The sequence below is a fragment of the Salmo salar genome, chromosome 22, assembly GCF_965601325.2.
Source record: "Salmo salar chromosome 22, fSalSal1, whole genome shotgun sequence".
Lineage (NCBI taxonomy): Eukaryota > Metazoa > Chordata > Actinopteri > Salmoniformes > Salmonidae > Salmo > Salmo salar.
Window position 1 is genome coordinate 9,372,510 of NC_138312.1, and position 17,729 is coordinate 9,390,238.

The 17,729-nt window shown below is 42.7% G+C and overlaps 1 protein-coding gene across 1 annotated transcript in view; it reads right to left on the minus strand.

Moving 5' to 3' along the window:
- Positions 1 to 17,470, minus strand: part of LOC106582705 (diphosphoinositol polyphosphate phosphohydrolase 1) — a 29,761-nt gene extending 12,291 nt beyond the window's left edge. Inside the window, exons 1-2 of the mRNA XM_014166035.3 lie at positions 17,199 to 17,470; positions 3,569 to 3,679 (exon numbers count right to left, since the gene is read on the minus strand). Coding sequence (XP_014021510.1) covers positions 3,569 to 3,679; positions 17,199 to 17,297 — 210 coding nt within the window. The 5' untranslated portion in view covers positions 17,298 to 17,470. The remainder of the gene's footprint in view (positions 1 to 3,568; positions 3,680 to 17,198) is intronic.
- Positions 17,471 to 17,729: the final 259 nt, after the last annotated feature.

Sequence of the window (17,729 nt, forward strand, 5' to 3'; positions counted from 1 at the left end):
TACTGATACATTTTCAAGTACATAATTGTTCACACCCCTCAAACAATAGCATGGTATTCACTGTAATAGCTACTGTAAATCAGACAGTGCAGTTAGATTAACAAGAATTTAAGCTTTCTGCACATATAAGACATGTCTGTGTCCTGGGAAATTCTCGTTACTTACAACGTCATGCTAATCACATTAGTGCACGTTAGCTCAACCGTCCCGCGGGGTAGACACACACACCGATCCCGTAGAGGTTAAGGTTAGCGATTTAGAAAATGTGTTTTGAGTTTCCACTTACTCAGTGGTAAATTATCCAACAGAATTAGCCTAGGATACCTGTTAGTGCACATAAAGATGTAGGCAAATCCATCTCTATTGACCAAAAGAAAATTCTGGAGCCCTATGTTAACAGTAAAATATAAGTGGTCGAGGAGTGTGTCAAATCGTTAGAAGGCAAATGGATGACTGTCCTGCCCTCCTTGATAGCCACCTTTCATCGAGGATACTCATGTTTATCTTACTGCAAAAGAGTTTAAAAATCTGCCACACCCCATTCGAATCAGCTTTTGTTTTCTCAGAGAAAAACATGCACACATTTAAAATCAATATGCTACTTATTGTTTTATCTATAAAAATGTCTTGCACAACTAGCTTAATTTGTTTTGAGCACTTTAAAATTTATTTTGGGATCCATCCCTGTAACGTCACTTGCCTAATGACACCCAAGTGGAGGACAGTCTCATTTCAAGCAAGAGCATTTCCACTCTCCTCGCCAACTCTGATTAACTTTGACCTTTTTCAAAAGGAGGCGAGAGAGGACGGAGGAGAGACAGGACGCAGGTGGTGGCTAAATCTAACTGATAAAAAGGCCTCAAAGTTAAAATCCTTAGATACATTTTTGGACTTATAAATTAACTATACATACCCATTGAGTCTTGGACATAAAAACTTACCAATGACTCATGATCTTAGTTCAACTGTCATACCCAATCAGAAGCCAAAATATAAGCTTGTTTTACTCCAATGTAAACAACCACTGTATAGCCTTAAAACATAGTTTTAACTATCATTTTGATATCATGGATGGTTAGTACTTGCATCCATAGCTCTATGAATTTGAGAGTGGTTACATTTTTCAAGCCCCATCCCTCAGCTTTTTACCAAAACAGAGGTGGGGTGACATTGTCTTTGAAAAAGAGTCTAGCTTTAATAAAGCACTGTGAATTACTTTAGAACATGATTACTTATTCTTTCTATTGCTTGACACTGCAACTTTTTTGGGGGTGCGACCAAATCCTAGGCTGGTGCCACCAACTGAAAAAGTTAGTGTCACCAGGGGAAAATATTAGTCTGCAGCCCTGCATATAGTTTACAGGCTTTCAAAGTGTCCATGCAATCTTGTAAGTAGGCGTAAATGTAAATGTAGGCTATGATTTCTGGAACGCTTATCTCAGAAAGCTAAGTTATCATATTATTTTCTGGAACCTAAGCCTTAGTTGAAGAGACACTACTTGGCAACAGAGAAACCCTCTTTACCCCGTAAATTAGTTAAATTAGTGATTAGTACAGAATAGGCTACATTATGTAAACAAACAAAAATGATCTCCATAGAAAAAGGAAACATGTTCCTTCCTTCTGAGCATGAGTTGGGCCTGTGGCTTGGTTGTCTGGCCTGCAGCCACAGCATTGTGTAAAGGGCAGTGTTTAATCTCAGTATAACGCCCTTTGGAACTTTTAACACTCCTGTGTAACATGACTCTGGGATACGAGTCTTGGCTGCGTGCTTACTGTGGATGTGCTTTCTCAGTACACATAAACAGAGTAAGATCAAGACCAACTGCTCTGCCCAGAAGGGCTCGAGATAAGTGCTAACAGTGAATGTGCTTTGACCAACATCAAAAGAATAATGTGTTGAGCTAGGGCTGGGCAATATATCAATTTAATTCAATTCAAATGTATGTTTTTGTGTGATATTTCAAATGCCTGTATCGCAAGAATCAGGGTTTTGTTATTTTCTGCTTTTATGATGGCTTATGTCCGCTTAATCTCAGGTTGTCTTTTTGGGCTTGTCTCCTTCGCTCCTTCTGTGCTGTGTGCACCTTCCCATTTACACCAGAGATGTGTATATAATGACGAGATGCTCATGTATCCACCCTATAACAAAATGGGAGTCGTTGTCCCAAAGCCGGAAAGGCAGGCGACAAGCTTAGGTCCAAAATAAACCCATAGAAACTTAATGATTTTGGCGAGAGTGAAACCTCTCATGTCGCCTTTTCCTCTCTGTTTACATACACACACACACACGCCCCTCCCCCTGCCACTCACTACAAAGATGAGCAATCACTTCTTCCTTTCTGACAAGCAGTTTCAATTCGCTTTTTGCATTTGAGGTTTGGTCCAACATAGTTGGTCATATGGACACAAACACATTGAGACATTTTTACTGTGATGGGTTCTGACTCATAAACTTGAAATATTGTTAATTATCAAGTATTCTAAGGCAATGAGGAGTGCCAGAGTCTGGTTTCTACACCAGAAGTGAATGGTTATCTGTAGGAGGAATGTATATGGTGGAGTCAATTAAGCGTGGAATGTAATGAGTAAAGGAAAGGCAATCACATGGTTGCAGTCACTGATAAGGTTGGAGAGATGTGGTTTAGTGAGGAATGGGGGCCGAGGTCAGGTCAGATTAAGGGAGAAGGAAAGGGTTCATTGCCTGCATCACTTAATATCCTGCCTAGCAATAAAGATGTAATGTTTAGAGGGAAGGAGGATGCTCCACCCAAATTGGGATATACATTTATACTACCACTGGTGGAAACATGTCTGTCTGGTTTGAGCTTTTATAGTGGTCCGTCAGTTTTTACCCTGTTATTTAGAACCTAACATTTAGAACCTATTACAGGTTCTGTTATTTAGAACCTGTAATAGAGACGTTAACCTTCCTAACGATACCCTTTTTACAGTACGTCTCAACTGCTCAAATCGCGCACAGAGCAGATAACACAAACGGGAGTATCAATGAACATTGAGTCTGGAAAATGATTGCTCAGTTTGTCAAGCGCGGCATTGGCGTACAACGTAAAGACCTGAAATCGCTACATTATTGCTGACTGTTTGAAATGCAGTATATTTTACCTTTAACTGCACAACAAAAGGTTATTTAGAGATTCTTTGGCCATATCGCCCATCCCTATGTTGAGCTCAATAGCCATGTTTCCACAAGCTTTATCAAGGTAATCAGCATGGGACCAGTAATGGCAGGCCAAATGTGTTCTTTTTCAAAGTATGACATAGCCTAGTCACAATGGCAAATCTCAGTTTAATATCTGGTTGCCATTCCGGCAAATACCATATTGTAATTGAGGGGTGTGATTGCAAGAAAAAACATTTGAGGTCGTCTACCCAAAAAGCCACAGCTAAAACAAAGAGACCATCATCTCTAATATCCATAACCAATTATGAAAAACACCACAAGTTCCCTGAAATGCGGGGATAGAGAACAGTGTGGGAATGGAGTTAGCTTAATTATTCAAAGGTCAATGAAATGAGAGGGAAAGAAAGAAAGAAACAAACAAACCTCTTCACAGACTTCTCGTGCTGCTGCTACATTGGGCTCCTCTTCTGGCTCCATCCCCCCACCAGGGACAATCCACTTGTCTGGATGACGACTACTACTCACCAACAGCACCTGCAGAAAAAGACGATACAGCATTGAGCACCATCAATCAAATCCAGAGTTTCAGGTTGCTTGAGACAACTTCTCTACTCAGCTAAAGACAACATCTCAATCCTATTCAAATTACAGGTGACATATTCTCAATAACACATCAAATAAAATTGTATTCTTCACATGCTTCATAAACAATAGGTGTAGAGTAACAGTGAAATGCTTACTTACGGGCCCGTCCCAACAACGCAGAGAATAATAGAAAAGTAATAACACATACAAGTAATAATAAATACACAATAAGTAACGATAACTTGGCTACAGTGCCTTCGGAAAGTATTTAGACTAGGGATGCATGATATATAAAAATAAAATAAAGAAAATGAAAAACAATATATATATATATAAATTGGTGAACATCACGGAATCGGACGATATTAGCTAAAAATGCCAACATCGTTATCAGCCGATGTCTAGTTTAACGCCAATGTGCAAAACTGATGTCAAAGCTGATGTACCTACGTTATATAGGTATGCACATGACGTAATGACGCCACGTAAAATGTTGCGCTACACATGCAACACAGCGTTCCTAACTTAGCCTACAATGACTGTGTGGATCGAGCAGTCAAGTCAAACAGTCATTTGAAAGAGTAAGAATATTTCAAAGAGACAACTCAAAAGCGAAATCCATTAAAGCCAAGAAAATGGAATTCATTCCCCTTGACAATCAACCTTGGAGAGTTCATCAATGAGCTTGACGCCTTGATGAGTTCCTTTCCTGAAGATGGCTCACCTCTCACAGTTCTGGGTGACTAACCTCCCCACGTCTACCTTTGACTCATTCCTCTCTGCCTCCTTCTTTCCACTCCTCTCCTCTTTTGACCTCACCCTTTCACCTTCCCCCCCTACTCACAAGGCAGGCAATACGCTTGACCTCATCTTTACTAGATGCTGTTCTTCCACTAATCTCATTGCAACTCCCCTCCAAATCTCCGACCACTACCGTGTATCCTTTTCCCTCTTGCTCTCATCCAACACTTCTCACTCTGCCCCTACTCGGATGGTATTGCGCCGTCCCAACCTTCGCTCTCTCTCTCCCGCTACTCTCTCCTCTTCCATCCTATCATCTCTTCCCTCTGCTCAAACCTTCTCCAACCTATCTCCTGATTCTGCCTCCTCAACCCTCCTCTCCTCCCTTTCTGCATCCTTTGATTTTCTCTGTCCCCTATCCTCCAGGCCGACTCGGTCCTCCCCTCCTGCTCCGTGGCTCGACGACTCACTACGAGCTCACAGAACAAGGCTCCGGGCAGCCGAGCGGAAATGGAGGAAAACTCGCCTCCCTGCGGACCTGGCATCCTTTCACTCACTCCTCTCTACATTCTCCTCTTCTGTCTCTGCTGCTAAAGCGACTTTCTACCACTCTAAATTCCAAGCATCTGACTCTAACCCTAGGAAGCTCTTTGCTACCTTCTCCTCCCTCCTGAATCCTCATCCCCCCCCCCTCCTCCTCCCTCTCTGCGGATGACTTATCCGATCCTCGTTTGCTAAGTCAAACGACACCGCTGGTCCTGCTCACACTGCCCTACCCTGTGCTTTGACCTCTTTCTCCCCTCTCTCTCCAGATGAAATCTCGCGTCTTGTGACGGCCGGCCGCCCAACAACCTGCCCACTTGACCCTATCCCCTCCTCTCTTCTCCAGACCATTTCCGGAGACCTTCTCCCCTACCTCACCTCGCTCATCAACTCATCCTTGACCGCTGGCTACGTCCCTTCCGTCTTCAAGAGAGCGAGAGTTGCACCCCTTCTGAAAAAACCTACACTCGATCCCTCTGATGTCAACAACTACAGACCAGTATCCCTTCTTTCTTTTCTCTCCAAAACTCTTGAACGTGCCGTCCTTGGCCAGCTCTCCTGCTATCTCTCAGAATGACCTTCTTGATCCTAATCAGTCAGGTTTCAAGACTGGGCATTCAACTGAGACTGCTCTTCTGTGTCACGGAGGCTCTCCGCACTGCTAAAGCTAACTCTCTCTCCTCTGCTCTCATCCTTCTAGACCTATCTGCTGCCTTTGATACTGTGAACCATCAGATCCTCCTCTCCACCCTCTCCGAGTTGGGCATCTCCGGCGCGGCCCACGCTTGGATTGCGTCCTACCTGACAGGTCGCTCCTACCAGGTGGCGTGGCGAGAATCTGTCTCCGCACCATGCGCTCTCACCACTGGTGTCCCCCAGGGCTCTGTTCTAGGCCCTCTCCTATTCTCGCTATACACCAAGTCACTTGGCTCTGTCATATCCTCACATGGTCTCTCCTATCATTGCTATGCAGACGACACACAATTAATCTTCTCCTTTCCCCCTTCTGATAACCAGGCGGCGAATCGCATCTCTGCATGTCTGTCAGACATATCAGTGTGGATGACGGATCACCACCTCAAGCTGAACCTCGGCAAGACGGAGCTGCTCTTCCTCCCGGGGAAGGACTGCCCGTTCCATGATCTCGCCATCATGGTTGACAACTCCCTTGTGTCCTCCTCCCAGAGTGCTAAGAACCTTGGCGTGATCCTGGACAACACCCTGTCGTTCTCCACTAACATCAAGGCGGTGACCCGATCCTGTAGGTTCATGCTCTACAACATTCGCAGAGTACGACCCTGCCTCACACAGGAAGCGGTGCAGGTCCTAATCCAGGCACTTGTCATCTCCCGTCTGGATTACTGCAACTCGCTGTTGGCTGGGCTCCCTGCCTGTGCCATTAAACCCCTACAACTCATCCAGAACGCCGCAGCCCGTCTGGTGTTCAACCTTCCCAAGTTCTCTCACGTCACTCCGCTCCTCCGCTCTCTCCACTGGCTTCCAGTTGAAGCTCTCATCCGCTACAAGACCATGGTGATTGCCTACGGAGCTGTGAAGGGAACCGCACCTCCATACCTTCAGGCTCTGATCAGGCCCTACACCCAAACAAGGGCACTGCGTTCATCCACCTCTGGCCTGCTGGCCCCCCTACCTCTGAGGAAGCACAGTTCCCGCTCAGCCGTCAAAACTGTTCGCTGCTCTGGCACCCCAATGGTGGAACAAGCTCCCTCACGACGCCAGGACAGCGGAGTCAATCACCACCTTCCGGAGACACCTGAAACCCCACCTCTTTAAGGAATACCTAGGATAGGATAAAGTAATCCTTCTAACCCCCCCCCCCCCTTAAAAGATTTAGATGCACTATTGTAAAGTGGTTGTTCCACTGGATATCATAAGGTGAATGCACCAATTTGTAAGTCTGGATAAGAGCGTCTGCTAAATGACTTAAATGTAATGTAAATGTAAACCGTTCTCTGTCGTGGGTGATGTTGGCTTTCGCGACTAGTCGCGCACCAGTACACAATACCAAGTGTGCTATTTTTTAGGTGTTGCCCTACCGCAGTTACACAGTAATAGCGTCACTGCTATTAGCATCACTACATACATACACACACACCTTAATTACAACGGCAGCCAAACCCGGACGACGCTGGGTAAATTGTGAGCCGCCCTATGGGACTCTCAATCACGGCCGGATGTGATACTGCCTGGATTCGAACCAGTGACTGTAGTGACGCCTCTTGCACTGAGATGCAGTGCCTTAGACCGTTGTGTCCATGTGTGTGTGTGTTAACTATTTAACTGTACTAGAATGTTTAAAAGGCCGACTTTTTTTTTAATATCGGTTATCTGTAAAAGAAAATTTGGAAAGGAAAATATTGGATATCGGTATCAGCCAAAAATGTCATATCGGTGAATCACTAATTTAGACCCCTTGACTTTTCCACATTGTTAAATTCTACACACAATACCACATAATGACAAAGCAAAAAGAGGTTTTTAGAAATATTTGCAATTTTATTACAAATAAAAAAACTGAAATCACATTCACATAAATATTCAGACCCGTTACTCAGTACTTTGTTGAAGCACCTTTGGCAACGATTACAGCAGAGTCTTCTTGGATGACGCTACAAGCTTGGCACACCTGTATTTGGGGAGTTTCTCCCAATCTTCTCTGCAGATCATCTCAAGCTCTGTCAGGTTGGATGCGGAGCATTGCTGAACAGCTATTTTCAGGTCTCTCCAGAGATGTTAGATCGGGTTCAAGTCCGGGCTCTGGCTGGGCCACTCAAGGACATTCAGAGACTTGTCCCGAAGCCACTCCATTGTCTTGGCTGTGTGCTCAGGGTCTTTGTCCTGTTGGAAAGTGAACCTTCGCCCCAGTCTGAGATCCTGAGCAGGTTTTCATCAAGGATCTCTTTGTACTTTGCCTCGCTCCTGACTAGTCTCCCAGTCCCTGCCGATGAAAAACATCCCCACAGCATGATGCTGCCACCACGCTTCTCCAGACATGATGCTTGGCCTTTAGGCCAAAGAGTTCAATCTTGGTTTCATCAGACCAGATAATCTTGTTTCTCATGGTCTGAGAGTTTTTAGGTGCCTTTTGGCAAACTCCAAGCGGGCTGTCATGTGCCTTTTACTGAGGAGTGACTTTATGGTAGAGTGGCCAGACAAGGCCTGATTGGTGGAGTGATGGGAGAACCTTCCAGAAGGACAACCATCAAACACAGAGGAACTCTGGAGCTCTGTCAGAGCCTTGGTCACCTCCCTGACCAAGGCCCTTCTCCCCCGATTACTCAGTTTGGCAAGGCAGCCAGCTCTAAGAAGAGTCTTGGTGGTTCCAAACTTCTTCCATTTAAGAATGATGGAGGCCACTGTGTTCTTGGGGACCTTCAATACTGCAGAAATGTTTTGGTACCCTTCCCCAGATCTGTGCCTCGACACAAGTCCATCTCAGAGCTCTACGCACAATTCATTCGACCTCATGGCTTGGATTTTGCTCTGACATGCACTGTCAACTGTGAGACTTTATATAGGCAGATGTGTGCCTTTACAAATCATGTCCAATCAATTGAATTTACCACAGCTGGAACCCAATCAAGTTGTAGAAACATCAAGAATTATCCATGGAAACAGGATGCAACTCAGCACAATTTCAGTCTCAAAGCAAAGGGTCTGAATACTTATGTAAATAAGGTACTTCTGTTTAATACGTTTACACATTTGCAGAAATGGCTAAAAACTGTTTTCGCTTTGTCATTATAGGGTGTTATTATTTTTTAATCCATTTTAGAATAAGGCTGTAATGTAACAAAATGTGGAAAAAGTCAATGGTCTGAATACTTTGAAGGCACTGTATATACACGGGGTACAAGGTAATGGAGCTTGATATGTACATACAGTGCCTTCATAAAGTATTCACACCCCTTGACTTTTTCAACTTTGTTGTGTTTCAAAGTGGGATTAAAATAGATTTCATTTTTTTTTTGTAATCAATCTACACAAAATACTATGTCAAAGTCAAACACACACACACATACAGATACATATATATACAGATATATATATATATATATAGAGTAATGGAAAATAAAACATTTTATTAGATAAGTATTCAACACCATAAGTAACATTTTATCACTTTTAGGCAGCGATTATAGCTGTGAGTGTTTCTGGGTCTCGAAGAGCTTTGCAAACCTGGATTGTACAATATTTTCCCATTATTCTTTCAAAAATTCTTCAAGCTCAGTCAAGTTGGTTGTTGATCATTGCTAGAAAGCCATTTTCAAATCTTTCCATAGATTTTCAAACAAATTTAAGTCAAAACTGTAACTATACCACTCAGGAATATTCAGTGTCGTCTTGGTAAGTAATTCCAGTGTATATTTTGCCTTGGGTTTTAGGTTATTGTCCTGCTGAAAGTTGTCTCCCAGTGTTTTGTAAAGACTGAACCAGGTTTTCCTCTAGGACTTTGCCTGTGCTAAGCTCTATTTATTTGTATCCTAAAATACATCTTAGTCCTTGCCAATGACAAGCATACCTATAACATGATGCAGCCACAACCATGCTTGAAAATATGAAGCGTGTGTCACGGTTGTTGTAAGAGACGGACCAAGGTGCAGCGTTTGTTGAGTTCCACATATTTATTTAAAGTGAAACTTCTTTAACCAAAACAATAAACAAGCAACACAACGTGACTAAGTGGTGGCACAAGCACCAACACAGATAATATCCCACAAACACAGGTGGGAAAAATGGCTACCTAAATATGATCCCCAAATAGAGGCAACGATTACCAGCTGCCTCTAATTGGGAACCATACAGAACACCAACACATAAATATTGAACTAGAACACCCCCTAGTCACGCCCTAACCTACTACACCATAGAGAACCAAGGGCTCTCTATGGTCAGGGTGTGACAGCGTGGTACTAGATGTGTTACATTTGCCCCAAAAATAATGCTTTGAATTCAGGACAAAAATTGTATTTCTTTGCCACATTTTTTACAGTACTATTTAGCGCCAAACAGGATGCATGTTTTGGAATATTTTTATTCTGTACAGTCTTCCTTCTTTTCACTCCTTGTCATTTAGGTTAGAATTGTGGAGTAACTACAATGTTGTTGATCCATCCTCAGTTGTTTTCTCCTATACCTCTTATAAAATCACCATTGGCCTCATGGTGAAATCCCTGAGCGTTTTCCTTCCTCTCCGTCAACTCAGTTAGGAAGGACGTCTGTATCTTTGTATTGACTGGGCGTATTGAGACACCATCAAAAGTGTAATTATGCTCAAAGGGATATTAATTGTCCGATTTTTTCTCTCCCATCTACCAATAGGTGCCCTTCTTTGCGAGGCATTGGAAACCCTCCCTGGTCTTCGTCGTTGAATCTGTGTTTGAAATTCACTGCTGACTGAGGGACCTTCAATATAATTGTATATGTAGAGTACAGAAATGGGGTAGTAATTCAAAAATCATGTTAAACACCATTATTGCACACAGAGTGAGTCCATGCAACTTCAGCAAGTTTACACACCTAAAGTTATTTAGGCTTGCCATAAACATGGTGTAGAATACTTATTTACTCAAGACTTTAATAAATTAACATTTAAAAATTCTAAAAACATAATTCCACTTTTTTTTATTTTACCTTTAACTGCGACCTGGACAAAACAAAGCAAAGCGACACAAACAACAACACAGAGTTACACATGGAATAAACAAATGCACAGTCAATAACACAATATAAAACAAATCTATATACAGTGTGTGCAAATGAGGTAAGATTAGGGAGGTAAGGCAATAAATAGGCCATAGTGATGAAGTAATTACAATTTAGCAATTAAACACTGGAGTGATAGATGTGTAGAAGATGAATGTGCAAGTAGAGATAGCGGGGTGCAAAGAAGAAAGAAAAAAAAAAATATGGGGATGAGGTAGTTGGATGGGCTATTTACAGATGGGCTATTTACAGATGGGCTATGTACCGGTGCAATGATCTGTGAGCTGCTCTGACAGCTGATGCTTAAAGTTAGTGAGGGAGATACGAGTTTCCAGCTTCAGTGATATTTGCAATTCGTTCCAGTCTTTGGCAGCAGAGAACTGGAAGGAAAGGCGGCCAAAGGAGGAATTGGCTTTGGGGGTGACCAGTGAAATATACCTGCTGGAGCGTGTGCTATGGGTGGGTGCTGCTATGGTGACCAGTGAGCTGAGATAAGGTGGAGCTTTACCTAGCAAAGACTTATAGATGACCTGGAGCCAGTGGGTTTGGCGACGAATATGAAGCGAGGGCCAGCCAACGAGAGCATACAGGTCGCAGTGGAGGGTATTATATGGGGCTTTGGTGACAAAACGGATGGCACTGTGATGGACTGCATCCAATTTCCTGAGTAGAGTGTCGGAGGCCATTTTGTAAATAACGTCGCCGAAGTCAAGGATCGGTTGGATAGTCAGTTTTACGAGTGTATGTTTGGCAGCATGAGTGAAGGATGCTTTGTTGCGAAATAGGAAGCCCGATTCTAGATTTAATTTTTGATTGGAGATGCTTAATGTGAGTCTGGAAGGAGAGTTTACAGTCTAACCAGACACCTAGGTATTTGTATTGTCCACATATTTTAAGTCAGAACCATCCAGAGTAGTGATGCTGGGCGGGCGGGCAGGTGCGGGCAGAGATCGGTTGAAGAGCATGCATTTAGTTTTACTTGCATTTGGAGGCCACGGAAGGAGAGTTCGTTGGACACTGAACACGGTGTCCAAAGAAGGGCCAGAAGTATACAGAATGGTGTCGTCTGCGTAGAGGTGGATCAGAGAATCACCAGCAGCATAAGCGACATCACTGATGTATACAGAGAAAAGAGTCGGCCCAAGAATTGAACCCTGTGGCACCCCCATAGAGACTGCCAGAGGTCCGGACAACAGGCCCTCCGATTTGACACACTGAACTCTGTCTGAGAAGTAGTTGGTGTACCAGGCGAGGCAGTCATTTGAGAAACCCAAGGCTGTTGAGTCCGCCGATAAGAATGTGGTGATTGACAGAGTCGAAAGCCTTGGCCAGGTCGATGAATACGGCTGCACAGTATTGTCTTTTATCGATTTAAATTTTTTGTCTTTTAACCGTCTGAATCACACACATACACAATCCATGTCTCAATTGTCTCAAGGCTTAAAAGTCCTTGTCTCCTCCATCTACTGATTGAAGTGGATTTAACAAGAGACATCAATAAGGGGTCATTGCTTTCATCTGGTCAGTCTGTCATGAAAAGAGCCGGTGTTCTTAATGCTTTGAATACTCAGTGTATATTATCAATGTCCTCCTTCAGCTATAAATCTGAGAAACATAGGATATTCCAGTTCTTCCGGTCCGGTTGATAGTGTAAGAGAGACTATCCTGTCTTTTTTTTCCCCTTTTCTGAGTCTCGGAGATTAGGGCCTGGTCCGGGGTTAGCAGTAAGTCCTATGCAGCCAACTCGTTGAAGTAGAAATCTTCATCCAAATATAGGTTAGTTATCGCTGTTCTGAAGTCCAGAAACTATTTTCAGGCATATGAAACGATGGCGGAAACATTATGCACAAAAAAGTTAAGATCAATGCAAAAGAAACACTAAATAGCAGACTTGGTCAGGAGCCCATAAAACTGCAGCTAGCTAGTGCAGCGCCATTCTTTTTCAAGAACGCAGAGTTAGCTATTATGCATGCATAGACATAGCTACCGGGCATAACCAAGAGACACATATTGACTAACCTTACAGACCGTCCCGGTGATGATGGTTTTGGTGACACTGACTTGTCTCTAGCCCGGTTGGCACACATAATATGGGCCATATGAGTGATGCTATGGGTTAGGTTATCTGGCCATACAGATTAGCTAGCTAGATCTTTAGATGTGATCCATATCAGACTAGAAGTCAACCGATTATGATTTTTCAATGCCGATACTGATTATTGGAGGACCAGAAAAAGCCGATACCGATTAATCGGCCGATTTTTGTTATATATATATATATATATATTTGTAATAATGACAATTACAACAATACTGAATGAATAATGAACACTTATTTTAACTTAATACATCAATAAAATCTATTTAGTCTCAAATAAATAATGAAACGTTCAATTTGGTTTAAATAATGCAAAAACAGTGTTGGAGAAGGAAGTAAAAGCGCAATATGTACCATGTAAAAAAGCTAACGTTTAAGTTCCTTGCTCAGAACATATGAAAGCTGGTGGTTTCTTTTAAAACTTGTTAGGGCTAGGGTCCTTTTTTCTCAATTTCCACCTGACTGACGTACCTAAAGTAAACTGCCTGTTGCTCAGGCCCTGAAGCCAGGATATGCATATAATTGGTACCATTGGAATGAAGACACTTTGAAGTTTGTAGAAATGTTAAAAAAATAATGTAGGAGACTATAACACAATAGATATGGTAGGGGCGCCCATGCTCTTCCAACTTACAGGGAAATAATTAAATATAGTTCCCAGTATGCAATTCCCATGGCTTCCACTGGGTGTCAGTAGTCTGTTCAAGGTTTCAGGCTGGTTTCTTCCAAAACAGGTAAGAAATATGAGTTTTACTACAGGGACACAGACTTGGAAATTCATGTATGCGGGCGTGATGAAGACAAGACGCACCTGCTAATATTGTTTTCCTATTGAACATAATTGTTTCCGTATGAAATGTTATAGTTTAATTACATTTTAGGGTAGCTGAGGATTAAATAGAAATGGATTTTGACATGTTGAAAAAGTTTACGTGTAGATTTCTGGATTCCTATCTTGGCATGTTGAACGTGTGGATTACTCAAATCGATGGCAGACTTTTTGGGATATAAAGGATTTTATCTAACAAAACGACACTATGTTATTGCTGGGACTCTTTGATGACAAATCAGAAAAAGATTTTCAAAGTGAATATTTAACCGCTATTTGTGAATTTATGAAACCTGTGCCGGTGGAAAAATATTTTGATGTGGGGCGCCGAAACAATCGAATGGCATGCTTTTGCTGTAAAGCCTACTGTAAATTGGACAGTGCAGTTAGATTAACAAGAATGTAAGCTTTCAACCGATATAAGACACTTGTATGTACCTAAATGTTTAATATCCATCATTTATATAATTATTTACTTGAATTGCGCGACACTCCAGTTTCACAGGAAGTTGTCCCGCTAGCGGGACGCCTAGCCTTACTAACATGAGTCTTCAATATTCCCAGTTAAGAAGTTTTAGGTTGTAGTTATTATAGGACTATTTCTCTCTATACCATTTGTATTTCATAGACCTTTGACTATTGGATGTTCTTATAGGCACTATAGTATTGCCAGCCTAATCTCAGGAGTTGATAGGCTTGAAGTCATAAACAGCGCTGTGCTTCAAGCATTGTGAAAAGCTGCTGGCAAACGGAAGAAAGTGCGGTTTGAATGAATGCTTACGAGCCTGCTGCTGCCTACCACCACTCCGTCAGACTGCTCTATCAAATCATAAACTTAATTATAATAAACACACAGAAATATGAGCCTTAGGTTATTAATATGGTCAAATCCGGAAACGATCATTTTGAAAACAAAAAGTTTCTTTCAGTGAAATACGGAACCGTTCCGTATTTTATCGAACGGGTGGCAAATAGTCTATATATTGCTGTTACATTGCACAACCTTCAATGTTATGTCATAATTATGTAAAATTCTGGGAAATTTATTACGGCCTTTTTTTAGGAAGAAACGGTCTTCACACAGTTCGCAATGAGACAGGCGACCCAAAATGCTGCATATACCCTGACTCTGCTTACACAAGAGAAGTGACATAGTTGAAGGCACCACATTGATTAGATGCAACGCAGGACAAGCTAGTTAAACTAGTAATATCATCAACCATGTGTAGTTAACTAGTGATTATGCTAAGATTGATTGCTTTTTATAAAGGTAAGTTTAATGCTAGCTAGCAACTTACCATGGCTCCTTGCTGCCTGCACTCACGTTAACAGGTGGTCAGCCTGCCACGCGGTCTCCTCGTGGATTGCAATACAGTCGGCCATAATAGGCATCCAAAAATGCCGATGACAGATTATGAAAACTTGAAATCGGCCATTCCGATGAATCGGTCGACCTCTACATCAGATTATTTTCTAGCTAACGTTATATTGAAGGGGTAGGTAGCTAGCTAGTTTGAGCACAAGCACGGTTAGCAAGTGGTCGGTCCAGTAAAGTTACTCGTTGCTAGTCCAACTTCTAGGCAATCTAAGCAAGGCCCATATCTAGCTAGCTATCTAGTTAGATATCTATCTCGTAAATGTGGCTAACTAACTAGCGCTAGCTCTTATGTCACGAGTTGACATGAGATTTGAGCCATTGACAATGCTGCTAAACATTGATTGTCAGTGTTTTATGTTACCCTTATCACCAGAACGATACTAACTAGCAGTAGCAATACACACACACACACAAAAAAGTATGTAGACAACCCTTCAAATTGGTGGATTTGGTTATTTCAGCCACACCCACTGCTGACAGGTGTATAAAATCAAGCACACAGCCATGCAATCTCCATATCAGAAATGTTGGCAGTAGGCTGGCCTTACTAAAGAGCTTAGTGACTCAACGTGACATCATAGGCCACCACCTTTCCTACAAGCCAGTTCATCAAATATCTGCCTTGCTAGAGCTGCCCCGGTCAACTGCAAGTGTTGTTATTTTGAAGTGGAAACTTCTAGGAGCAACAACGGCTCAGCTGCAAAGTGGTAGGCTACACAAGTGCACAGAACGGGACCACCGAGTGCTGAAGCACGTAAAAATAGTCTGTCCTCAGTTGAAACACTCACTACAGAGTTCCAAACTGCCTCTGGAAGCAACGTCAGCACAATAACTGTTTGTCGGGAGCTTCACGAAATGACTTTCCATGGCCGAGCAGCCGCACAACAAGCCTAAGATCACCATGTGCAATGCCAAGAGTTGGTTGGAGTGGCGCAAAGCTCGCCGCCATTGGACTCTGGTGCAGTGGAAACGCGTTCTCTGGAGTAATTAATCATGCTTCACCATGTCAGTCCGAAGGACAAATCTGGGTATGGCTGATGCCAGGATAACGCTACCTGCCTGAATGCATAGTGCCAACTGTAAGGCTTTGTGGAGGAGGAATAATGGTCTGGGGCTGTTTTTCATGGTTCGGGCTAGGCCCCTTAGTTCCAGTGAAGGGAAATCTTAACGCTACAGCATACAATGATATTCTAGACGATTCTGTGCTTCCAACTTTGTGGCAACAGTTTGGGGTTCCTGTTTCAGCATGACAATTCCCCCGTGCACAAAGCCAGGTCCATACAGAAATGGGATGGAAAACAAACTGCGAGCCACTCAACATCAGTGCCCGACCTTAGTAATGCTCTAGTGGAAAGAGGGGCGGCAGGTAGCCTAGCCTAGAGCGTTGGACTAGTAACCGAAAGGTTGCACGATCGAATCCCCGAGCTGACAAGGTAAACATCTGTCGTTCTGCCCTTGAACATAGCAGTTAACCCACTGTTCCTAGGCCGTCATTGAAAATAAGAATTTGTTCTTAACTGACTTGCCTAGTTAAATAAAGGTACCAAAAAAAAGGCTTAGTAGCAAAGGCAGAACCAAATCCATACTTAGTAGCCTGTGATTTTGGAATGAGACGTTCGACGTCCACATACTTTTGTCATGTAGCGCTTGTTAGCTCTCAAGCTAGCTTGCAAGACGATAACGTCTCACTGCTGGCTAGCGCGTTAGCTAGCTAGTAGCCGGTTACCAATATATGTTGTTGCAGTAATGTTTGCTGGCTACGCGTTCGCTAGCTTGCTACTTAACTTAGGTGACTGTGTCCAGCAGTTACCTAACAATCTAACAAAAGACGTTAGCTATAATCTTTCTAACGTCAATGTTTGGTTAGCTGCAACGCTACTAAGTTAGCTAGCTAGAATAAATAGCCTACTCAGTATAGCTGCTACCGTTAGCTAACTCAACGTTAATTATCCCTGGGTGGTCGCTGATTCAACAAAGCAAACCAAAACCAGTAACAACCAGTTAGATAGCTAGTTAACGTTAGCTAACTATCTAATTCACCTTCGTAATTAGCAAATTAATAAAAATGTACTGCGACAAACATCTATCTACCATGTTATCTGTGCTTTCCTGAACTGCGGCCCACCCTACACCCCAGCATCCTTGGCCTCACCTCCTCTTCACTTTCACTCCTGAAGCACAGACAGGCGGCCCGCTTCTTGTAGCCATCCCCATCGTATGTCCGGGTTTGGTTTGACTTGAGCTTCATCATTTCGGGTACCAAGGGACCAAAAATGTAATTCAAACACTGGGAAAGACGCTGTCTTCGACGCAAAGTCCTCCTATGAGGAACCCCGGCGTTTTCTTATAAGAAATAACTTCTTCTTCGCTTCATTTTCATAAGCATAAGCACATCTCCAGCACGGTCGCCATTATGAAGATAACTGCGTAAACAACGTAACATGGCATATCTTAACGATGGTGGCATTGGGATATTACGTATTTTGTTTTGAGGAATACAGCATTGAATGCCAAAAAAACGAAACGAAGTAGAGAATTTACGCTAATGACGCTCGTTTCTGTTGATATCTTTCACCGGGATGCTGGAGGAATTCATCGCCTTGGTTATCAACAGACCAAGATCCAATCTTTGGTTGTAATTCATACCAATGACTAAATGGCACGTTAACGCCGAGCTTGTAAA